At 48.0% G+C, this 24,469-nt stretch overlaps 4 protein-coding genes across 4 annotated transcripts; 2 read left to right on the top strand and 2 right to left on the bottom strand.

Moving 5' to 3' along the window:
• Positions 1-633: 633 nt before the first annotated feature.
• ETH_00000485 (T-complex protein 1 subunit delta) lies at positions 634-7,128 on the top strand (the record flags this gene model as incomplete). Its single annotated transcript, XM_013380765.1, has 13 exons — positions 634-655; positions 1,082-1,201; positions 1,354-1,406; positions 1,710-1,799; positions 2,087-2,245; positions 2,629-2,778; positions 3,656-3,830; positions 4,324-4,514; positions 5,155-5,322; positions 5,567-5,653; positions 6,104-6,231; positions 6,498-6,589; positions 6,917-7,128. 13 exons carry the CDS (start codon positions 634-636, stop codon positions 7,126-7,128), a joined length of 1,647 nt encoding a protein of 548 aa, XP_013236219.1.
• An 819-nt stretch (positions 7,129-7,947) lies between these two features.
• On the bottom strand, positions 7,948-11,242 carry ETH_00000480 (deoxycytidylate deaminase, putative; the record flags this gene model as incomplete). The annotated part of the gene is made up of 11 exons (XM_013380764.1): positions 7,948-8,022; positions 8,234-8,302; positions 8,650-8,729; positions 8,917-9,070; positions 9,204-9,234; positions 9,522-9,624; positions 10,029-10,097; positions 10,227-10,275; positions 10,406-10,511; positions 10,667-10,736; positions 10,894-11,242. 11 exons carry the CDS (start codon positions 11,240-11,242, stop codon positions 7,948-7,950), a joined length of 1,155 nt encoding a protein of 384 aa, XP_013236218.1.
• A 5,165-nt stretch (positions 11,243-16,407) lies between these two features.
• On the top strand, positions 16,408-17,208 carry ETH_00000475 (uncharacterized protein; the record flags this gene model as incomplete). The annotated part of the gene is made up of 1 exon (XM_013380763.1): positions 16,408-17,208. One exon carries the CDS (start codon positions 16,408-16,410, stop codon positions 17,206-17,208), a length of 801 nt encoding a protein of 266 aa, XP_013236217.1.
• A 1,358-nt stretch (positions 17,209-18,566) lies between these two features.
• Positions 18,567-22,167, bottom strand: ETH_00000470 (chromatin assembly factor 1 subunit, putative; the record flags this gene model as incomplete). The annotated part of the gene is made up of 8 exons (XM_013380762.1): positions 18,567-19,539; positions 19,692-20,107; positions 20,229-20,466; positions 20,740-20,851; positions 20,975-21,075; positions 21,392-21,503; positions 21,612-21,741; positions 21,976-22,167. 8 exons carry the CDS (start codon positions 22,165-22,167, stop codon positions 18,567-18,569), a joined length of 2,274 nt encoding a protein of 757 aa, XP_013236216.1.
• Between the last annotated feature and the right edge of the window lie 2,302 nt (positions 22,168-24,469).

The following is a 24,469-nucleotide window of genomic DNA, read 5'->3' as shown; positions in this document are numbered from 1 at the left end:
TATTTTTTAATTTCAGTTTTAATTTGAATTTCTTTTTGAGTATTTTTTCTTGCATTTTTCCTTTTGAATTTTTCTTTTGAATTTGCACTGAGTCCCGCGTGACAGCCAATGAAAGGGATATTCAATTGAATAAAAAGTAATCATTTATTCTTTTTTAATTTGAATATTAAAAAAGAAATAAATAATTCAATTTATTATTTTCGATTATTTCACTTTGTGCAGCAGGGATGCTTTCCGGTGAGGTGTACGTACAGGGGCGGCGCCAGTTTACGAGCGATCTTGAGGAAGGCGGCGGATTTTGTTGGAATTTGATCATTTTTGAATAAATTGACTAAATTAAATAAATTTAAATAAATTCAAATGAATTTAATGAATGTAATTGATTTAATTCACTTAAAATGATCTTTTGAAGGAAAAACGCGGCGAGGCGCTGCAGCCAACGCCCCTTGGGGCTGGGGGGTGGCTGCGGGCTCCGGGGGCTTGTGCGTTTGGAGGATTGGTGTTTGTGTTTAGGAATTTGAAATTGAAAAGAAAAGTATTTTATTTAAATTGAATTAATTGAATTTAAAACACACTCGAGGGCTGCTGCTGCTGCTGCTGCTGCTGCTGCTGCCGCTGCTACTCCTCGTTGCAATGGCCACCCTCGGCGCACCAAGTAAGCTGCAGCAACTTCGAAAAATTCAAAAATAAAATAAAATGAAAATTCAAAAATGAACTTTTCGTTTCCCATGCACCGTTCGAGCTGTAGTGACACCTGAGAGCTCCCGCGCCTTTCCGCAACCCTGGCCAACCAACCCCAGCTGCATGCGCGTCTCCAGCTCTTTAATTCTTTATTTATTTTATTGTTTATTTTATTCTTTAAATGCAGTAAAATGTATTATTCAACTTATTTGAAGTTCTTTAAACTGCTGCTTTCCTCTTCTTCCGCGACGGCGCAGACAGCGGCTGCTCCCTGGAGTGTATGTACACCTCGCGCGCGGGACTCCCCGGATTCTGCATGCGCCAGAAACTTCGAAATGTTTTATTTTTCATTTCTCTTAATTCTGCTCTTCTCTCCTGCTGCTGTGCTGCTCCCAAACAGGAATTGCTGCTGCTGCTGCTGCAGCAGCACCCGGCGGTGCTGCTGCTTCCCAAAAGTCTTCCTGGCAGCACGACGAGAAGCAGCAAGATGTGCGGCGCCAGAACATAGCAGCAGCAAGAGGTGAGCTGCAAGCAGCAGCAGCAGCAACAGCAACACTGCAGCAGCACACGAAGGGATGGCTGCTGCATGCGCGCGCTGCTGCTGCTGCTGTTGCTGCTGCTGCTGCATTTTCCTTTGTACCTTTGTGCTGCTTCCGCTTCTGGCCTCTGCAGCCGTCAGCGACGCCATTCGCACCAGCTTGGGCCCCCGAGGAATGGACAAAATGGTGCTGCTGCTGCTGTTGCTGCTGCTGCTGCTGCTGCCGCTGCTGCAGTAAAATAACTGCTGCAGCTGCTGCAGCTGCTGCAGTAAAATAACTGCTGTACCTGCTGCACATTTCGCATTTATTTTATTTTATTTTTCTGGGTGCTCTAGAGCAGCTTCCTTTGTCCCGTTTTCCCCTCTAGTTGATCACCATTGGCTCTATCTATTTATCTATTTATTATTTATTATTTACTATTTATTTATTTATTATTTATTTATTGTTTATTCATTTATTTTTTTATTCACTTATTTATTTTATTTTCAGATTCAAGATGCTCGGGGGGGTGTTCTTATAACTAACGACGGCGCGACGATCTTGGAGCAGATTTCGGTGATGCATCCGGTGGCAAAAATGGTTTGTTTGATTTAAAAAAATAAGAAATAAATAAACAAATGTTTTTAATTTGAATTTAATTTGAATTTAATTTAAATTCTGATTCATTAATTTCGAATTCCCGATACATACCCCGCAAGCGATCGCCCGCGCATGCACGAGGTGTACGTACACCTGAAAAATTCGCACTTTCACCATTTGAAATTTTCAAAGCCGGAGATGGGCCGGTCGTTTGAACCCCAGATCTGGGGTCTAGCAAGCGCCGACGCAGGGCCTAGGGTTTAGGGTTTAGGGTTTAGGGTTTGCAGATGGTGGAGTTGTCGCGCGCGCAAGACATGGAGGCCGGCGACGGCACTACTTCTGTGGTGGTCTTCTGCGGGGCGCTGCTGGACGCGGCGCAGCAGCTGCTGGACAAGGGGCTTCACCCGCAGACAATTGCTGCAGCGTTTGCAGAGGCTGCGGCGCAGGTGGGTTTTTCTTCCGTTTTCGGGGAATTCGACTCCCTTTTCTCCTCGAAAGCTCCTCTTTTCCAGAGTTTATTCATTTCAATCCATTTTGGTTCCGTTTTGGAGTGAAAATGACGCAAAATGCACCTTTTTTGACCTCAAAGCGGCAAAATAATCCCCGAAATTCCCCAATTTTCAGCACAAGCCCTTATAATGAAGTGCCCCTGATCGGCTCGCGAAGCATTTCTTTCGAGCGATTTTGCGGCTGTGTCTTTTGAGGCTTTAGGGTTTAGGGTTTAGGGTTTAGGGTTTGGAGGTTGTTTTGGTGCGTATTGGAGCTGTTTTGGGGGCCCTGCATGCGCTTTCCCCACTGCTGCTGCTGCTGCTGCTGCTGCTGCATGCAGGCGGAGCCGATTCTGCGGGCCATGGCTGTTCCTGTGAATCTTGAAGATCGCGAAAGTATAATTCAAACAGCTTCGACTTCACTGCAGTCGAAAGTTGTTTCGCAGAACGCGGCGCTGCTGGCGCCCATAGCCTGCGACGCGGTCACCGAGGTCCGCCCGGATTTCGAATTTTCTCCGGAATTTTTTCGTTTTTCTCTTTATTTTTAATTCATTTCATGAAATGTTTTTATTTTCGTGTAAATTCATTCAAGTTCTGTTCAAATCGAGCCACGATCGGCCGATTTCTCTTCGAAGTTCAGGAAATTCGGAACCGCGGACACGGCGATTCCGAATTTCCTTAACTCCGACTTCCTTCCGGTTTTTTCTCTCTTCTCATTTTTAATTTATTTTCAATTTAATGAAATAGTTTTTGTTTTATTCCATTTCATCGAAATTCTGTTCAAATCGAGCCAGGATCGGCCGATTTCTCTTCTCCCGACGCTGTTCATATTTCAACGGCTTTCCTTCTAGTTCAACTTGTGCTGCTGCTGCTGTATTCTTTTCATTTGCTGCGGCTCTTTTGCTGTTTTGCTTTCTTCTTTTTTTGTTATTGATATTTTGCCACCAATCTGCTGCTCTGATCTGTCTTTTTGTCCTTTTCTTCCCGTGTGGGGCCTCAAGGTCTTCGAATTTCCCATGCGGCTTTTGTTCAGCTTCTTTTTCCTCTTTTCACTTTTGCATTTTGTGCATCTGCTGGCACTTTTATGCCACACTGAGCTGCTGCTGTTTCTGCTGCTGCTGCTTCATCTGATGCTGCTGTATCCAATACTTCTCGTCCTATTGCTGCTGCATGCGTTGCTGGTACTGCCACATGCGTTTCTGCTGCTGCTGCACGCGTTGCTGCTACCCCTGCACGCGTTGCTGCTACCCCTGCACGCACTGCTGCTGCGTCGCTGCGGCTGCATGCGTTGTTGCTACTCCTGCATGCGCTGCTGCTACTGCTGCATGCGCTGCTGCTGCTGCTGCTGCTGCTGCTGGGTGCGCGCAGGTGATGCGGCGGGACACGGGGCAAGGCTGCCAAGTGCGGCTGCAGGACATTCGAGTCGTCAAGAAGTTGGGGGGAACTGTAGAAGACTCGGAAATGGTGAAAGGCGTTGTGTTGGTGCAGCAGAAAGTGGCGAAGAGAGCAAACGGCCCCACGCGGGTGCAGGGCGCGAAGATCGGTGGGGCTGCGGGGCCAGGCTCTTCTTCTAATTCAAGTTTCAGAAACTTCTTTTTCTGTTCAAACTTTTTCGCTTCTATTTCCGCTTTTGGCTCCGCCGTGCATGCGGGGCGCCGGATTGCATGCATGCGTTTCGCGCGTTCTGTGCTGCACTTGTGGACCTGCGAACGCTGGAAGTGGTCACTTCAAACATGGAAATGTGTATAAATGACTTTTTAGAAAAGAGTTTTTTGGAAAGACTTTTTTGAAAAGGTTTGCAGTTCTTTGCATGCGCTTTTGCAAATTCGGGTATGAGTCATTTGGTTTGCTGCAGTGGTTATTTTGCTGCTGTTCAACTTGTCGAATTTCCCAATCCTTTTCCGTTTTTTTCCAATTTTCTCCTTCTTTTTGCAAATAAATTCAAATTGAGTTGTTTTATTAAATTAGTTTGTTTTAATTGAATTGTATTCCCAAGACTGCGTGCTTTCCTTGCCTGCGCTGGCGTGGGCGTGCAGGTCTTATTCAGTTTTGCCTTTCTGCACCCAAGACCGACATGGAAAACAACATTGTAATAACAGATTATTCGCAAATGGACAGAATGTTGAGGGAAGAAAGACTTTTGATTGCCAAAATGGTCAAACACATCGCAGCCACTGGCTGCAACTGCCTGCTCATTCAAAAGAGCATTCTGCGAGATGCTGTTAATGTGGGTTTGGATCTTTTCCAATTCCTGTTCTTCTTCTAGTCTTTTCCTTCAATGTTAATTTGTGTTTATTTGTTCCTTTTCAATTCTTTGGGTCTTTACAATTTCCACTTTTCCCCTTTCTCTCTGCCTTCCGCTCCTGTTTTCTATCATCTAGCTTTCTTTCAAGAATCAAAACTTTGCGTTTCATCTTTTTCAAGTTTGCGAATTCGTTTTTTGAAACTCAATGAGGAAACAGAATGTGGAGAGTGTGGCTTGTTGCTTTCTGTCTGTCTCGCTTTTTGGGCTACTTTCGTTGAGTCTTTTCCTGTGACTGTTGTGTTTGAAAATGTGTTCTTTCTCGCCTTTTGTGCGATTAAAGTTGTGCTTTTTCTCATGAACATTGTAATTAAAATTAATTGTTGTTCTGTCTCGTCTTTATTTATACAATGTCAACAACAAGAGCACAAGTGTCTCGCTAAGCGTAAGCTGGGCAGTGCAGCATTCATTGGTCTTGTGATATTTTTTATTTTTAATTTTATCTTTTTTGTATCTTTTCAAACTCCGCATTTCCTTTTCAAGACAAGACAGCGCTGCGTTTGTCGTTCCCATTCGTGTTGCAGCTTTTTTGTTTGTTTCTGTTCTTTGTCTTTTTTGTTTTCAGGACTTGTCTCTTGACTACCTGGCGAAAGCAAAAATACTTGTTATTCGAGATATTGAAAGAGATGATATTGAATTCCTCTCTAAGACCCTCGGCTGTTCGCCGGTGGCCTCTCTGGACCACTTCACTGCAGATAAACTGGGGCGGGCGGATCTCGTTGAAGATGAATTGGTGGGACATTTCTATTTTTAAATTTGTTTTGAAGTTATTTTTAAAGCCATTTTCAAATTTTGTAGAGCTTTTAACTTTAAAGAACTGCATTTCACGGCGGTTCAGCATGTGAAGTGGCATTCAGCTTCTCGTTTGCTTCAAGGAGGGTCTGGGGATGTCTTGGGAAGTGGACATCGAAATGAATTCCTTTTAATTCAAAATAAAATTATAATTATAATTATTTAGAATTGCAAATTCATTTCAGGTACCCGGAGGAGGCCACATCGTGCGCATGACAGGAGTTCCTTCCCAAACGGCAGTGACAGTTTTGTTGCGCGCTTCCAACCAGTTGGTGAGTTTTTCTTTTTCGAATTCTTTGTTTCTTTTCTTGTATTTTTCGAATTATTTGTTTTATATTTCTTTATTTAATTATTATTTTCATTCTCTGATGCTTTAATAGCGTATGCGACAAGCGTTTGGGGGCTGTTGCCTGAGCCTCTCCATCTCTGCAAGTTACATGCTTTCTTATTTTCACAAATATGTGCATGTCTAATTGTCTAGATGTGCAGAGACACAAGTCACACAAAGCAAAGGCCCCACATATTTAAATAATTAATCTAATTAAAGTTTATAAAATGAATATTAACTAGAATACAACAAAGAGATAATTCAAAAGTAACGGACATAGGCTTTACCACTCCACTGCATGCCACTGTGTGGCCTATTGCATTTACTGCTTGTTCATCAGCGCGTTTCAGCCGCGCTCGCTCTGCTGCTGTTGCTGCTGCTGCTGCTGCTGCAGATGCTAGACGAGACCGAAAGGTCTTTGCACGACGCGCTGTGCGTGGTTCGCTGTTTGGTGAAGAAGCAGTTCCTGCTTCCTGGGGGAGGCGCGCCAGAGGCGGAGTTGTCTTTGAGGCTGCATGAGTGGTAAGGAATTTGCAGCAGCAGCAGCAGCTGCAGAAGCAGCAGCTTAGATATTTGCGTTTTTTGTTAACTCCGCAACGCGGAAACACCTGTAGCCCGTTTCTTCACCGTGAACAATTCAATAGGCAAAACAAGAGCTGCCCGAGCCTGTCTGCTGCTCCCTCTGCCTGCTGCTGCTGCTTCTTCTGCTGCCAAAGAGGGTCTTTGCTGCCAGAAGTTCAGCAAAAGTGTTTAATTGGCATTTCTGGTTTTTGCTGCTTCTTCTCCAGGGCCTGCACTCTCCCCGGTCTTAACCAAATGTGCGTAAAGCGCTTTGCGGAGGCCCTCGAGGTGGTGCCGTACACTTTGGCTGAGAACGCAGGTAGGCTTGTCTTGGCAGGTTTCGAAGATTTGAAGCAAAAAATATCATTTTTCCAGGATGTAGAGCAACAAATTTCAGATTTTCGATATTTAACGCAATTAATATCCGGTTTCGAATGTTAAACCCAACGAGTGTCAGGTTCCCAGGGCAAAAGAACGAATTTCAAGTTTTTAGGGTTTAATGCAGCAGATTTTAGGTTTTTAGGTTCTCTGAGATATTAAAATGCAGCAGAGTAGAAGGGTTTGGGTGTTTTGTTCTCCACAAAACCTGCGGTCGCGCCGAGCTTCATGCCCTCGTCTGCTGCTGCTGCTGCTGCTGCTGCTGCAGGTTTGCAGCCCCTGGAAGTGGTGTCTGAGCTGCGCCACCAACACGCCATGGGCAAGACGAGCAGCGGCATTGACATTCGGCAGGGCTGCGTGACGGATATGCTGCAGCGGCAGGTGCTGCAGCCGCTGCTGGTGACGCTGAGCGCAGTGCAGCTGGCTGCGGAGGCTGTTGCGATGATTCTCAAAATAGACGACATTGTCATGTGCAGATAGTCTTTTAAACCCCGTGCAAATAATCTTTTAAATCATTTGCGGATAATCTTCGAAGGGTTCGCCCGCGAATTCACCGCGGGCTCTCCAGCTGCGGTCTTCAACTGCGAACGGAAGCAGTGCAGACTTGACTAGGGGCGCAGGAGTTCAAAACTTGCCAGTCTCTTTGCTTTCTATTTCGGTTTTTCTTCATTTTGTAGCTCTTCAACTTGCAATTATTGCTACAGGGACCACTCAGTAAGATGGGCGCTGCAGAGTCGGCAGCGGATTCCCCGCAAGCAGCAACAACAGCAACCACAGCTGCATGCCGCTGCCTTTTCAGCCTGTCAGCAGCAGCAGCAGACTGGGCTGCGCAGCAGCTTTTCATTTGCATTAAAAGCAAAAGAAGTGAAACGCAGAAAGCACTTCCACTCAGCGTAGTTCAGTGCCCTCCCGTTGTAGCTAACGCAGCAGTGGGGGACTGATTGAAGAACCTATTTCATTATTAGCACTTCTTTAGATCGCGGGGAAGAAACAATTCACAAAAGTGAAACAATAAATAGCTGCGCAAGGATCTCCTTCCTCTGCCGAGCAGTTATGCGCAGCTTGAATTTCTCAACACGGCTTATAATGTGATAACAAAAGGGAAGAGGCGTCGCTTCAGCTGCTGCTGCAGCACTTCAGCCGCTGCTGCTGCACTTCAGCTGCTGCTGCAGCACTTCAGCTGCTGCTGCCTAAACCCTTCGCAGCGCGCAGTGTGAAGTTCGCGCTGCTGCGCCACAAAGGCTGTCTTGAAGTCTCCCGCTGCAGCTCTGTGGGCAGCCAATACGCAGCCGCTTTGCTTCAGTCTGCATATGTTGCAATAGAATGCGGAATTGACGGGTGGCGGTCCGCGAACCTGTAAACTTCCAGCCCCGCCTGCAGAAAAGATGGCAAGAGCGGCTAAGACCTGAACTGGAGTGAAGATGCCAAGTTACTCGTATAATGCCAAGCTCATAGACCCTTCAGGGGCCTCTTGATTGGCTTATTCTGCTTTTTCGTCTGCTGTGGCTACGAAGATCCCCTTATTTGTTGGCTGTGGCTACGAAGTAAAGCAACTGTCTTTGCACACATTGCAGTTCACACGCACGTTTCTTAGCAACTCCAGCGAGCCGCTCTTCGTGTCGTACGCCTCCGCGTAGACAACGCACTTAATGCCCTGAGCAAATAGCAGCAAACAATTGCATTTCTTGCTGCTTCCTTGTCATTCCTTTTGTCATTTCCATGTGAAGACATCACCACTGGCACTGAGGAGAACAAGAAGAACAATTTAGCATCCCGATGTGCACAAAAAGGGCACACACTCTTAAAAAGACACAGTAAAACAGTAAAGGCACCAGATTCACCACTGCATGGACAAGCTCCTCGCAGTGTTACAAGTTTGTCGCAAAATTGCTCACAGTACTTGAACAGCAAGCGCAGTGCACTTTATGTTTTAATTGATTTGCAATATTCTCTATTATAATCCCTTTCTTAGGTGTATTCAACTCAAAAGAGCTGACGTACAGCTTGAATCGTTAGTTTGGCGCAGCCCAAGCAGGGCAGGCACGTCACGTAGAGAGTTCCTCCGAGACAGCGTTCTCTGCCTCACCACAGAAACACAGCGGAATCCCACAGCAGAATCTTTTCTAAAGTGGATTTAAGTGCGCATAAACAACAAATTAAGTTTCGCCTGAGCCTTCTTGTGATCTTAAGCAGAGTTGCAATGCCCAATCCCCTTCAATTCTGAGCAGACGAAGTCCGTAAGAGTCAGGACTTAAAAATCACCCCTACCTGCTTCCAGCAAGGCATTGGCCTCAGCGTGAATGCAGCTGCACGCCTCCAGCTGCTTGCCCGCGCGGATTGTGGGGTCTTTGCATCTTTCGCAGCCTCCGTCGAGGCAGTTTGTTGCAGCTGAGTGGGTGCCGTTGTAGCCAGTGGACACCAACTGCACAGAAAACACACTAACTGCAAAGAAAACAAAGTTTTAAAGTTTCAAAAACATAAGCCCCGCCATTTTCAGTAGCAGTACTCCATATAAGAAGCCCAAGTGCATGCCAAGCCCTTGGGTCTCAGCCCACCCGGTTGCTGCGGACAACAAGAGCGCCGACTCTGCAAAAACAAAATCTCACACATTCCAATGAAACTATTATTATATGAAGAATGCTATTCTTCAGTGCAAAAACAAAAAATCACACATTCAAATAAAACTATTTTGAATAGTATTCTGCAGCCTCCCAGCCACACGAACGAAGCCTTTTCGGTCTTAGCCGCTACAAGTGCAGCTCAGGGCTGTATTTAAAAGCCTAAGAGAATAAAGTTTGGACTTAAGAATTCCCAACTGGCCATTTACTAAAACAATGAAGTTTAAATTTCAAAATTCCCTTTTTGCCTGTCACCTTCGCTTCAGGCAATTCGCACGGCTCGCAGCCAACGACGCCAGGCGAATGAAATACGCATCCCAAGAGGGGCGGCGGCGCTCGGGGTTGACGATATCGAGGCCTGAAGAAGAAAAAGAAAGAAATAAAAGCAAAATATTCGAATCCAAATAGAAAAAGAACTTCAAAAAGGCCAAAATAAAAAGAATAAGAGTATTTGAATCCAAATTGACAGACAAAACGCCCTTTTAATCGAGGGAAAGGATGCGCTGCATGCGCTCGCTCAGTGCGCATGCATGTAAACCCCGTGCAGACCAGAGTGTACTAATCCAAAGATTCTGTTTCTAAAGAAGAATAAGAAAGGCTGCACCATTAATTCGCCAAATAAAAGATAATTCTGCTGCAGCACAGCAGCTGTGCGAGTGTTAGAAGCCCTCTAAGCTACAAAGAAAAGACAGGCGCAGAAACGCAACAGTGCAGCTTCTGCCAACAATTAAAGGCGAGGCCTAGAGGGCCATAAAGGCTCACTGCGCAGTTTCTCTTCGAGAGAACTTAGCCCCCCATCACCTAAAATGATTGCGTCTGCCTGGCGCATGCCTAGAAAGCAGCACAAAAAGGAAATAAGTCAAAATCGAGAAGTAATCATTAAACAGTTCTACCAGGTCCTGAATGCTGGTGCTCGTAAGCAAGTCTCATGAGGCAGCGAACTAAATAAAGATGAATTACAGGCATAAATTCCTTTTCCGCCTTTTTCCGCATCTGTCCCGAACATAAGCTGCAAACAAAAACACGAACTGACAGCAGCAAAAAGCCTCTTTCCCACCACCAGCCCTGGCTTCCTGCCCGCTCAATCTGGCAAAGAAAAAGGAAAAAAGAAGGAATAAGAAATAAAAAAGCAAATTTACTTTGTCTTCCCGAGCCAAAAAAGCAGAAACGTCACTTGCTGCTGCGCGCTGCAGCCGAGTGAGAATGGGCGCGTCGACGGCGAGCAGCAGAAAGAGAGGGCGTTTTCTGTTAAGTGCGCAAAAAGTCCAAAAAAGCTTTTTTCTTTGCAATTATATTTTATTAAATAAAAAAAGACATTTTTTGTGATGTTAAGGAATAAGATGCAAGTTAGTTTCACCCCAGATCAGCCCCTCAACGCCCATGCGCGCGCCTCCACCCACCTGAATACGTTCACCTGCTCCAGTGTCTTGAAGCCCAACACCAAGAAGTCTTTTTGCCAATTTCTCATGCCTAAAAACAAAAACGAAGTATTAAATGGGTCAAATTAAAGTTTAAAGCCCTGAACTGGTCGCATCTGGCCTGCTTCTGCAGCAGATTCATACTTTTCAGGATGCAGAGGCCCGAGCTTCACTTCTCTGCCAAATGCTCGTAGGTCAGCTGTACGTACAGTGGTCCATCGCTGCTATTGCTGCTGCTGTTGTTGCAGTCGTTGGGCTTTCTGCTGCTGCAGCCGCGCCTGCAGCAGGTGCATCTGTTGCTGGGCTTTCGCTGGTTTCCACTGTAGCAAGCGAAGTGCTGTCTTCAGCAGGCGCCAAGTTGGAGGCGTTTTGCTCAACTATTTCAGAACAAACTCCCTTCTTAAAGCCCCTGAATTCGCCATTTTGAGGTCCACTTTCCACTTCAGTACTTGCGAATTCGCCTAAGTTCAGAATGGTTAGGCCGTGCAGCTCCTGCAGGGCCGCGGCAACTGCCTTTTTGCCACTCTTCTGGGGGCCAACAATGCCCACCACCACCATTCTAGCCTCCTTTCAAATGGCCCGGAAGCAGAAACCCTAAAGTTCGTTTGCTGCAGTGGGAAGATAGTGCAGCAGCAGCCTCGCCGCTGCTGTTGGCTGCCTCTGCAGTCTCACCCTCAGACTCCCTTTTAGAAGCAGCGGGGGACTCAGTGATGCAGCTCATGTCATTGTTTTGGTACACTGCTGAGTCACCAACCACCCAGACAGGCACAATCAACAAGGCCCTGAGACTGCAGAGCCCTCGGGGGCGAGGGCGGGGCAAAAGGCTAAGAAACTGAAAAGGAAATGGCAAACGCACTGAAAAATTCGATAATAAATGTCAAGAAATTGCAGTTGCGCTCTACGCGAGTGAAGACTGCGCGAAGACTCACTGAAATAACATGTGTCAAGTGTGGGGCTGTGGGAGCTACTCGCCCGTCTGTATGCGCAACAAGAATAGCTCTAAGCTACACAAACAAATTATTAAAATACTTTACAAAATGGATTTAACAATTTTACTAAAAAGCGCATTTATCTCTCCGCCTCCTCCTCAAATACGCTATCAGCACCCACCACGGAATTCCCATAGTGTCTTGTAACGAGCCCGCACCTGCCTTCCTTGCGCTTTCATGGGTGCAACCCTGACCGCATTCTGCAAGAATAACTCAACTTCAAAATCTAATTAGTACAAAAACGCATTATTTCATGAAGCCGTGAGCTTTAAATGACCAAAATAGAACTTCCGGTCGAACGCAGCGTTTCGCAGGCCGGTGCATGGCGTCACTGGGAGCCCCGGAAGCTGCAGAGGCTCGAGCGAATGGTCATCTTGAGTGTTCTGTCTGTCTGTTACATTTAGAAGTTGTTAATTATCACCTCCGACGTTCACTTAGGCACTTTGGCTCTGGTATAGGGCTCAACTGCGGTGTTCTGCATTACATACCTGGTGTGGTGGGCATGCAGTGCCAGACTGACCAGTGGACCACTTGTGAATACTTCGTGAAGACAGCCCACCAATGGGCCCGCCAATGCATTCGCCTCATACGTAGAAGCCTCACTACGATGTTATCGGGTGTTTACTTAAGTGCCTGCGCCCACAGACACCTAATCACAAAATAGGCACACCAGCGACACCACCAAATTGCTCGTACTCGCAGGTCCATAGAACATCCACAAGACACCCAGAATCACAGCTAAAATGTATTCATGAGCACAGATCTTACGCTACACTCCTCGGGCCTCCGTGCAGAAATGTATGCAGAGTGCCATGCAATTTCACAGGCCTCACTAAGAGTGAGAAAATTGTTGTTCTCACCGTCTGTTTTCGAAGGAGAAGACTCATTAATTGAAGGCCACTTCAAGCTAACTCATCAGGGGAAGCGCAGCTAGTTATTACAAGTGCGACTTCCTTGTCATGCTGCAATTATGTGTTAGCAGCTAAGTGCTGTCGAAGACTGCAGAAGAAAGCGAAGAGATTTAATCACTACTCCAGGCTAATTTTTTCGGTTTTATACATCTTTATTTTTGAGATTAGCAAATGTTATAGTACTTAATGGACAGTAAAAGCTATGAAATTCCTTGGTCTTCATAGGGCGCAATGTCCTTGAAAGGCCAACTCAAACAGGAACTGATGGCACGCAGAATGGCTTTATTCCGTCTGTGAGCATCTTGCACTGAGACATCCAGCCAGTTTCTCCCCCCGCCGTGGTAATTCAACGGCCAAATATGGAGCGCCAGTCTTCAACACAGCCATTTGCTGGACCTTTTGCATTTGTCGTGAGCTGTGGCTAACAACCAGATATTCAAGAGCTTTGCTTGTTTTGGCCCGCTGAATGATTTATTTTAGCTGCACACCTGTCTTGCTAACAAGAGCCTCTAGGAGCTGTGGTGAGTAAACTGTGAATTAATCGAAATTCGACAGTAGCTCATAACACACACAATTTCTTGTAAGGGCATGTTGTACTGCAGCACTTGCTGCCACGCCCTAATCGAATTGCTTTAAATCAAAAATGCCGTTTCGTTTCCATCATCATGGGTTACCTTTTCATAAAAAGTTATTGAGATCAGAATGTTCTAAACGCCGAAAAATGTGGGAGCTCTTTAGCTTGCTATATATTAAGGCGTAGGCTACAAGGCACTAAGCTGAAGTCCGCTGGCGCCAAAGGACTGCAGCAGTTTTTGAATGCTGCCTCATGCACATTAGTACTACCAAACTTAGAAGACGTACATTCAGACTGCAACATTTTATGCATATTTACTAGTTCCATCACGCGCCTATTCAGTGCACCTGTGTAGGCCAACATATCAGTGGCTACTGTTAGGTAAACGCATGCAATTAGAAGGGAATAGTCACCTATTAGCCACGCCGCGCTGACTTGCACAGTAAAGCTGCACCTATGTAGGACAAAAAGCAAAAGCAAATGGAGGAACTCCAAAGAATGCCTGATCTTCTCACCTACAGAAGCCTCTCAGGACATCGAGACCTCAAAAAATTCACTTGAACTTATGTCAGTGTTCCTTATGTACAGAAAAATTCACTTCGTCGGTCGCGTGTCTCTGTAGGGTCTAAACTAAACTGCAAAAGATGCTCCATCTCAATTCCAAATAACAATGCGCAGTGGTGTCTTAAGTTCGCCGGAGAAAGCCGTCTCCTATGTTGTGAAACCTTTCTTGAGCCCCTAACAAAATAAAAGTGGACGAATTTTGCATCTTTCACCTCTTATTTGCAGCACTGCAGCACTGCATTTCAGTGTGAGCCCCATGTACCTGCATAGATGAAGTGAGCGGCACGCCTCAGTTTCTCTTTGCCAGTATACAGTGCTGTTTCTTCTTCATTGCCAATATACACTTACTTTCTTCGAAAAAAGTGCTCCATGATCTGCCGTAGGCACTTTCTTGCTAATACTTGGTGCAATTCACGTATATGTAGGCGGTGGGAGGTAACACACCGTACGCAGACAGTTTTACCCTACAGGCCAGCATAGAAGCCGGTGGCAACAGTAAAATAGATACCACTGCTGGTAGCACGACTGCAGTGCACGTATTTAGTAGTTTCCCCCATGAGCTGATGAGCAGACGCTCGAAATTCGGCGTAGTTCTGTTCTTTCGGAAAAAAAGATCTGAAGCAAATCAAGGAGAAAAGTGGCATTGTTTGGCCTGCTTTGAAGCGACAACCAGCCGTGAGTCTATGCCAGGTGAAATGCCCTTTTGATTTTGTGCTCAGCGTCCTGAATTGGATCCGAAGACTCGACCTCTCTAACTAGTTTTACTTCATTTAAGTCAGTCTCGTGCCTAGCACCTGGAGATCTGTCCTTAAACATCTTTAGTTTTGAGCTGCTGAGCACACATGCTGCATTAGGAAGCCTACAATTCTTGAAAGTACAATATTGACCAAGTCTTATAGCGCGCGCAACCGAACCGCCTCCACTGCTAGGTAGGCTTGCTCAGCTCTACGGGTTCGGCCTCAGGTTTAGCCACATGAAGTGCACCAGAACCAGCCGTAGTTTAATTCAACTCAAAAAGTGCCACGCATCTGCAATAATTATTTCTGAGCAGAGCCAGCCTTATGGTGACACAGTGCGGCCCTTTGAGATAGAGTGCTTAGCGGCTGCTGCGTGCGCGTTTGAGTGAGGCTCTAACAAGTAAAGCTTCAAGCAGAGACGTTCAATCCAAGATGTAGCACCTAGAAAGAAGCTAAGAGTTACTAATTAAGACAGAAAAATTTGGGCCTTCGTCTCTGGCCTTGCCAATCTACTTTTTTCGATAAGTCCGTCCACACGCTTCCTCAACTCGGCCTGCGCTGCACCAAAAAAGCCATCGAAATCGCGTTTACAGCGACATAAAGCGTCCATTAACAACATTGCACTTCAGATATTGTATTCGGGCATTACTTTGTCAGAACAAGAACTGATGAGAGAACTCCGATGGTGTGCATTGAGTACGTCTGCCCCGGGAGAGCACTGAAGAGTACACATTCCGCAAATGGCCACGGAAACCTTGATTCTCAAAGGAACTGAACGCAATACGAGACTTTGACACTACTGAAAAGGTCTCGTTTCAATTGTCTAACTGTAATTTTAAAAAGCACAGAAGCTCCCCAAGCCTGAACTCCAGGCCCTTATTGGCGTCACCCTAGCGGCCAGCCTGAGCAATCGTGCGTGCAGCACTCTGCCAGATCCAACGACGCTCTGATATTGATTGCGCACCTAAATAAGAAGAAACAAGCTCACATTATTGGCCATCAACCACCAGCTTCCACGGATATATGCCCAATAGTGACACAGACAGCGTCCAACGCCCTGCCAGGAAACGTGCAGTTAACGATGGCGCATATTGTAGGTGTAAGATCTCTGCGTACGTTTGAGGAGTGTAAGAATAACTTTGGAGACCAAAATATATTAACGCTGTTATGCAATTCGTGCTTTCTCAAGAAGTCCTCGCAGGACACTGCCGAGAGGTGGTAAGGATTGCACCCCACAAGCCTGCCTTGCGTGTGGACGAATTAACCAATTAAAATGAATCTGTTTAAGACTGAAGAGGCTAAACCTACACTTGTACCTTCTTTTGAGGACCAGCAACCCCCCATTCTTCTGCTGAATTGGGGCGGCTACATTTCGTCATCGGGGGCTGGTCATTCCCTACCCCTGGTTTGGTGTGCATCGATCTGAGTGCTCCCGTGAGCACTGGGGCTGAGGCCAAACTGCCTCATACGCGTTTGATTACAGAAACTATCATACTTCATTTTTAAGATTAACAGTTCCAACAAACTTGGCGGCGCAGACGGGGCGATTGAGGGCGCACCACGTACTTCGTTGCCAGGGATGAATGGAACATTGAGTAGCGCCCTCGGGCTCTTTATACTAGCATGCATTAGACATTGATGTTGCTTTATTTTGAATGTAAATGGAACGAAAGGCTCACAGCGATAGCCGATTTGCTTCCTTGTACTGCGGCCCTCAAGAAAGCTGTCCACCTCGCGTCGTGGGATGCGCGGGATGTGGTTGCTCGGCGCAGTCACCATGAAGCCACCATCTTGAACAGGATCATTCTAGTCGCAGCGTGATTGAAGGACATGTATTGAAGGTGCCCACGTGAGGGCCAGGCGTCAAACAGCTCTCTTCGGCGATCTCATTGGCACAGTGCCGTGCCTCATTCCAGCGTTTCCCAGTTCTTGCAGAGCGGCGGCAAAAATGGCTCTCTCGCAGTTTCTCCCTGTTGCATGTGCTGCTCTCTGTGCGTGGGCTGCAGCGGCAGTGGAACAGCCACTGGTGGACGATTTCAGTCCAACAGCCATGTATGTGCATGATGCAATAGCCGCTGCCGAGCACTTTGACCCTGAACATCGGAGAAACGCCCAGGAAGAATTGCTGGCAGCAGCTGAACAGACTGTTGCCAACGAAGACCCTGTTCAGAAGCTTGTGTGGCGGGAGCTCTTCCGTTTCAGCTCGATGGTGTACGAGGACGTCGAGGCGTGGGCCAAGATGGGAAACGTTGATCTCGAAGAGCACCTCCAGTCTTTGATTAATGCAGAGCACAACCCCTACGAAGAAACGGAGTACTCTGCGGCGGTGAGAGAATGCATGACATCTGAGCTGCGGCTCGACTGGCAAGCAGCCCGTATAGAACACGTTTTTGAACACGCCCTTCGGACAATATCTGTGAACGAGCAACAAGACCTGGCGGATCTGATGGAGAAATACGAGCCTTTAGCTCGCTTTCTTAATGAGCTGAAGGAGTATTTTGCACGCCGTCGAGGCCAGGCTGTCCTCTATCACCGGAAACACCTGCTGGAGATGCTGGCGAACCACGGAGATAAGGCAGCGCCTCAGCTGCTGCTTGCAGCAGAAGACGAAATAAAAGAGAAAACCAAGTTGCTTCTTTCTCGCATGGAACGGCTAGAAAGCGCTGCACAGCAGTGCTACGAATCCGGCCAGCTGTTCAAGGGTGCCGTTACTTTCATTAAGGGGTTGCATCGCGTGGGATATGAATAGCTGCGAATTTAGTGAAGCCTTTCCATCCTCGAATGTCCAGTTCAGCGCAGCGCAAGGGCGCAGTAGAGAGGTCAAACGGAGCAAGAAAGTATTTCTTGTACTAATGCTGCACTGCAAAGAGTTGCTCACGAGCACCCTGTGAAGGACTTTGGATTTCAAAAGGCATTCCTTGAGTTCCCGTAGCCGAAGATGCTTCCTGTACATGTGCAACGAAGCGCTGTATACTCAAGGGCGCGAAGGTGCCTTACAATGAACGTAGCTCCTGCTTGAAGGACTTTACTGCAAGACCTCAGCGTCAGCGGACCTCCAAGGACGTGTCGATTTTGATGTCAGGGATGGAACGGGGTTTCTCCTGAATTGGTTTAAAGGGGCAGAGCAGTCTCTGACTCATGCCGCGGGCTTCTGCAAAGCCTGACTGCGACGAGACGTCGCGTTGAAAAGTGGTGTTGGCGTTCGCGGGATTTGTTGTTACCGACTTTGAGGGATAAGTGGTGCGTTACAGTGAACGTCATGAAGGCCACCTATCCAAGTCGCTGCCACTACGAGGGCATTCTTGCCGGCAGCTTGGCGGCCGAAACTGTTCGGGGGGGAGGAAGGGGTGCTCTGGGGTCACTCAGTGCTGGCGCAGGCTTCTGCTTCCCCCGTGTTTTATCTTACCTTAGCAGTCCGAAGAGCTGCGTGATGGAGCAGTGGCCCATTTGGGGCATTGTCTTCTACAGACATATATCGTGGATAGGTTATATTTGACTTTTCGGGGGTCGAAGCTCTTCCCTGAGCTAAAGGCCGCCCGGCAGTAGAAGAAATAAATGCCACAGTTTAAGCGCCGCTAAGCATCTGTTTACTTTTTTGATTAACAAGTAACTGCTACTCATGCGTCCAATACAGTCATAGCTTTATTGCATGTCCAGGCAATTGCGATTTGGCCTCCACTCTCCGGGCCTAATCTTAACCCCCAACGAATGGGGGGAGCTGTTCACCAATTATAAGCAAGTTCAACATTTTATGGGGAATTTGTAGTCTTCAAAATTGGCACAGCGGCTCTCGCAGAGCTTGCTGTGGGCCCTCCGCAAAAGTTGCGGCGCCACACTCTCGTGGCGATGAAACTGGTAGAGTCCAAGTAGTACTCATTATTTAGCAGCAGCATGGATATGGCACGACTAGGAACTCCCTTCGAAGGCATTTAGTGTCAGCACTATTGGTTCCAGAGCGTGCAGCCTCTAGTGTATAGGGTCGCCGTCACTTACACATGCCGTTGTCGGTGAGTTCTTCAGTGCACAGTGGCTGCTTCACGAAAGTATGGCAGCGTGCATACCTGCAAATGCCGCAGCTCAACCGCAAACGACTGCAGCTTCGCAGTCTCAAGGAACAATAGGTTCTTTGCTACCTTGGTCATGGTCGGCTGGGTTGGCCTCCAGCGAGACTGCAGCCTGGCGGTTTGGAGGCTGCTGCGGTGCAGCTGCACCGCAAACCAGGGCCGAAGTTGCCGCTGGTTCCATTGTCTTCAGAATTTTGGCGCGCGCATTTCCCAAGACCAGAATTCGACTTTTAACAGGTGCCTCCGACTGCTCGGAGGCAGCTTCCCCTTCAGGGCACTTCTGCTGGTTTTGCCGATTCGAGTCTGGTCTGATTTGATTTGCCAATGACTGTGGCTGCTCAGCGCGGCGACAGGCTGTCTGCGGCGCAGTAAAGGCCTTGGGTCGCGACAAAATCTGTCCGAGCTCACTTTCCGTAAAAAGCACGAATGTCAGATACCCATCACTGCTACTGCAGACCAGAAGCCGGCCATCCCCGCTCCAGCTGCAGTCTGTCATTGGCGCAAGGTGGAGGCGATGCAACACTGCGAGTGGGCGGCACAAAAACTGCGTGTCATACAGTAAGACGCTTCCATCAAGCGTGCATATTGAGTAGACGAATCTGGGGAAGACCATGTCCTGAGACACGCCGCTGTCCGTCTCGGAGCGGTCACCCTTTGGAGTGGAAACTGGATCTGCATCGACATTCATGCTTTCCTGTTGACTCTCTTGTCCTGGCTGTCTTTGCTGCGCTGCTTCCTGTGCAGATGGTGGAGTTGCTGGGTCCCCGGGAGCCTTGCACGGGCTTGCCAGGGGCACCATGTGTTGCCGATCTACAGCTCGAAAGAGCCAAGACCGGGTTTTCGCATACTGTTCCTCCAGCGCGTTGGCGGCGGGCACTTCGCTGCCTGCTGCTGCTGCACTTGCAGCGTTTGCTGCAGCAGATGCCAAGCCTTTCTTCTGAAGGCCCGGCGGCACTGGGAGGGGAGCGAAGAAACATGGGTTAAATCGCACGCAAACGGCTGGCCCGCTCTCAAGCCTGCAACGCCACACAGGAACAGCCCCTAAGCGGAATCTTATAAAAGTACTGGAGTTCACCTTTGAATGGAATTCCAGCTGCAACATCTCTACGTTCGGTGAAGCCGGAAACGCTAGAGAAGCGGCAGTCGGGGGCGATCTGTCGCTGCTCACCTGTGGGTGACAAAAGGAGATGTGCTCTGCTGTAGCAGCCGACGATGAAAAGCATATGCAGCAAAGAAAGACTCGCCAGTGTTGTGAGGAAGACAGGCAGCCGCGGCCTCTTGGGCGGAGCCCCCAGTGGAGTTGGCTGTGCTGCTGGCCCGCGGCGAAGCACTTGGAGAGGCTGCAGCCTCTGCAGCTTCCGCAGTTGGAGTTGGGCTTGGGTCACTTTCCCCTGGCAGAATCTGCTGCACCCCAGCAGGCGTGACCAGCAACGAACCATCAGGTGACCAGTCAAGGCGTCTGAAGAATGAAGGCAATTGGTTTTCCGCCAGAAACAACTGACGCAAAGGACCACTGCGGGAAGAGGCTCCTGCGCCGTTTCCTGGCGTTGCAGCGGTGCTTTGCTGCTCATTCTCCTTGTCCTCCTGCGGGAAACAGCGACATGAGGACAAAGATTAACAACAGTCCGTGCACAAATGACTAAAATACTTTTCCACTTTGCTTTCACCGCGCAAGAAACAAGAAAAGAAAAGACTATTCACTGACTTGTGCGCAATCCGCATCTCGCGCTGCCCCAGGCTTCGCCCAACACTTTATGGCCGCTTCGCAGCGCCACACAGGCGCCCGACCCGCAGCAGCCGCTGCTGCAGCAGCTGCTAGACCCCCCCCTCCTGCAGCAGCATTTTCTGCAGCAGTTGAAGTAGGCTGTGTTTGCTGCTGCGCTGTGGCCGCGGCCAAGCCAGGCTGGCCGCCTGGCGGGACTCGGCGGGACCACAGGCGGACTCTGAGTCGCAAATAAGCAAGCAAAAGTCCTAACTTAACATCAAAACCTGAGTTTTCTAATGCATTTTCCTTTCAACTATCTACCACCAGCGGGCTCTAAGTCGCAAATAAACACGCAAAAGCCCCAACATGGTCTCAAAAACTGAGTTTTCTGATGCACTTTCCCTTCAACTGCCTAATTTTTGTTATACTGGCGGCTCCAGAGAGCAGCTAGATTCACTGCAGGCCTTCTTAACTCATTTCTGTCTACCTAGGAATGCCCTTGGCTGCCTACGTTTGGTCGCTGCTCTGTGAGGCAATGAACTTCCCCAGCGGGTCAAAGGCAACGCCCTGAATGATATGGGAATGCCCCTCTAAAACGCGTCCAGATTTGGCTCCGAGGATATCTGCAGAGAGAAAGCAGCATATTTCAGGATTCACTACACTCCAGAACGCAAGCCAAGGAAGAATTGAAGTTAAACCCCCGTGCAATTCAGTTGGGACTTCACGGAAATCATAAAATGCATTACCTCCCGTGACATCGCACACAAATATCCGCCCGTCTTCGCAGCCTATGGCCAACTGAGTGCCAGAGGGAGCCCACGCTAACGTGTTGATCGCATCCGCCCTTCTGCACAGCAATTGAAAGGTTGTCAAATGGTCTACATTATTTTCTGAAAGCAACTGCTAATATGTTCAGCGCCAGTTAACATGAAATGGGATTGAATTCATAAATGCGTACACTATATATACACCGAAATTGTAATTAAAGAAATGAAAGCCGGAGAATGGTTTTCGCACATGTACTTAATGTATGTATCTTTGTGTTGGCTGTCGCTTGTCATAGAAGCCCTCTGTTCGTGCTTAAGGGAGAACTCCCCTGCGCTGCTGTTAAGGCCCGCAAGAGCTAGAGGCTTTAACTGACAGAGCTAGAGGCTTTAACTGACCTTAAAGATGATGTGCGAGACCACCACTCATGGTACTGGAGAAACGAGGCGTCAACGCCGAGGGGCACTGAGTCGGGCTTGTAGCTCCGCACCCAGAGGCAGACAGCATGGTCTGAAACCGAAACAAAACTGGATCTCAACTCGAGAAATAACTGTTGTGAAGGGGACTGAGGTGAGGAGCAGGGCTGTTGCTTCCTGCGCAGTGACGCAGTGTACGTACCGCTCCCGCCAGAAGCAAGAATGGTACCATGAGGATTCCAGCGTACACAATTCACCTCTTTCTCATGCCCGACAAGTCGAGATATACACGTCACTGCAAGCGAGCCGGAGGAGAAGTCCGCGTTCCAAAGCTGCAGAAACAGACAAGTGCTGCTTCTCATCACCTATTACTTCCTCAGCTACAACTGCTGCCTCAGCTGCTGCTAACATCTGCCACTTTCTTAATTGAGCTGCTGTCTTAGCTGTCACTGATAGTTCAAAACCACCGGAAGAACACACGCAGGCGCCCGCGGTGTTCGTTGCAGACAAAGACAAAGAGATAAAGATGTCTAGTGTAGCTGCATTAGCTGCAGAGGGTGGCCCACGTGTATGAACTCGTCGGCCCCCGCAGTGGCAATGCGGTACTGCAGCTTCTGCTGCTCATTATTTGTGGCACCTGCATCATCTGCTGCTGCGGGGGGCCCCTGGGTGGGCTGTACGTCCACCGAGTAGACGCGGTCTGCGAGGCGGTTGTTCTTGCAGTGCCACAGGACTTGGGGGAGAAAGACTTGAGGCATTTTGTGGGCAGTGGTGAGTTAGAAGAAGAACTGCGGCCACGACAAGACCCTGGGGGCGTTCTCCCGTTTCCATACAGCCAGTTTGCAAAGCAGGGACCACTTCGCTAGTCCAGTTAGCTTCAGATGTCTCGCTAGAGGCCCCCTTGCCCCCCTCTGCTGCTGCAGTCTTAGAGCAGCAGCATCTTACTTGGATTCTGCTTCAGCTGGCGGGCCCTGGCTGCTGGCTCCCCCCCAGCAGCCACAGCAGACGCCTCGGTTGTTCAAAGTGCTAAGCATGCCGCTCTTTAGGGGCTACACTGCTTGCTCGAGTGCATCATGCTTGGCCTTCGGTCTACGTGGCGCCGCGCAGACGCAATATTCTCACGTTGCCGTAGCTTTCTTCTGGACCTTCCCCCTCACATTTCACCATAAAATGGGATTAGGGAACACGGGATTCGGCAACAGGCCAAGCTTTGGGGCTGCTCCGCGCTGCACTGGAGGCGTAGTGTTTCTTGGGGTGGTTGACGCTGCCACCAGAAGCTGATGCCCTCTGATGTCTGCAGGGCACTTAATGAATTTCCGACGAAATCAAACATGTTTTAGAGGGAGTGGAGCACTAATTTCAAATTAACAGAGACGAACAGCGCATTTTTCTGCTCAATTCAGGCTGCGCAGCGACTGCCCACCCCTCAGCGGGGCTTGTGTAGCATCCTTCGTATTCGACACTTCAACCCGCCAATTATTTAAAAATAGTCAAAGACGCAAAACTTCCGATAAGTTCACCGTATGACAGCATTGTTTACTCAGAAAATGCGCATCTGTGTGGTTCTACGGCCAGGCATGTAGTTGGCGCTGAAATTGTGTTTCACCTTTGCATCGCGCGCGCCTTGTCGAAGTGAAATGCTGTACTTAATTACCGGAGGTGTGACACGTCTATAAAATATATAATATGAGTGACTAATTTGTCTGCCTGCATGATCCGTCTGATAATGTGTGGAATCCTTCCAAGCAGAAGGAGCTTGCTCCTGATCCACCAATTGTAGAGAAGCTCCCCCGGCATGTAATTACGGACGTGCTCATTCGCCATTTCACTTCTTATCCACTCTTCCCTTAACATAATTCTTTATAAATAGCTAGGCATTCCTCATTTCCTCTTGTACCATAATTCATTTCTTGGTGCATAGTACGTAGCAGTCACCGCAGGTCTTATTCATTGCCGGGGGCCACATGTCTACGCACAGAATCTTGCAGCGTTCTGGGAAAGCTTTTGTAGGGGAAATATATCAGCCACGGTCACTACCGAGGGTACGCCAAGCGGATAATGCAAAGAGAGATCTGACACTCTCAAAGAGGAACCGCGACGCGGGAGCTGAAAGGTTTCGCAAAGCAGCAATGTCTTACCGAGCGCACCGCATGGATAGCGCAGAGTGAAATCTGATGCTCTCAAAGAGGAAACGTGACACGGGAAGTGGAAGGCTCCGCAAAGCACCACAATACTGGCCGCAGGTCAACACTCATTGGGGCATTATACGCGATTTTTTTCTGCTGGATTCAAGAAAATTTTGTCCCCAGATAGATGAATAAGGGGTCGTAGCTCCGCATGTAACCCTTTCAGGAAGAGAGAATCTGCAAAGTTCCGCGCCATGGGCCTTAGAGTACTGTAGGTCCGTTATAACTAGACTGCGAAAGTTTGGTAGCTCCGTCTTCAAGCTCTTGTAAACTTTTGGAGACAATTAATGGCTTGTCTAGATATTTGAAATGTTCATAAAGCATTCAGGGCTATCTTGAAGAAGTTCAATCCCGGATGTTGTTGCGGCTGCTCTTGCAGGCCCTTCCACTATTGCTTTTTTGCCAGCTGTTCTCATTTCTGCCGTTGTGGCAAAGCTCCTCATCAACCGAGTCACCATGTGGCAAACAGCTTGGAATATGCATTTTAATAGACACATACGTTTACTACATTGCAGACAACTGGATGTTTTACTTGATTTATCGCTGTGTTGGGCCTTGCCAAATATACACATGCAACGCGTTTCTAATCGTGTTGTTAACTCTTTTGTGTACGCCAACAACGCTTCTGTGTAAGGTTAGGTGAGGTTTTGTGATCTTTCGGCTAAGTTTGCAAAAATGACCAGGTTAAAATGGCCACTACTCCTCTAATTAGGCTTTTTACTAAAAATAAACATAGTGGCACTAAGTGTTGCAACATTTCGGGTTGATCCTGCGCTGTACCACGCATTACAGGGGTGCAGCTGAGGAAGCCTTTCGTTTAAGGGATCGTAACCAACCATAACAATGCTTGGATATTCACAAGCACAAGAGGTAA

The sequence above is a fragment of the Eimeria tenella genome, genomic scaffold (assembly GCF_000499545.2).
Source record: "Eimeria tenella Houghton genomic scaffold, Eth_scaff86, whole genome shotgun sequence".
In the NCBI taxonomy this organism is placed as follows: domain Eukaryota; phylum Apicomplexa; class Conoidasida; order Eucoccidiorida; family Eimeriidae; genus Eimeria; species Eimeria tenella.
Note: the sequence above shows the minus strand (reverse complement) of the source record. Positions and strands in the feature narration are given on the sequence as shown.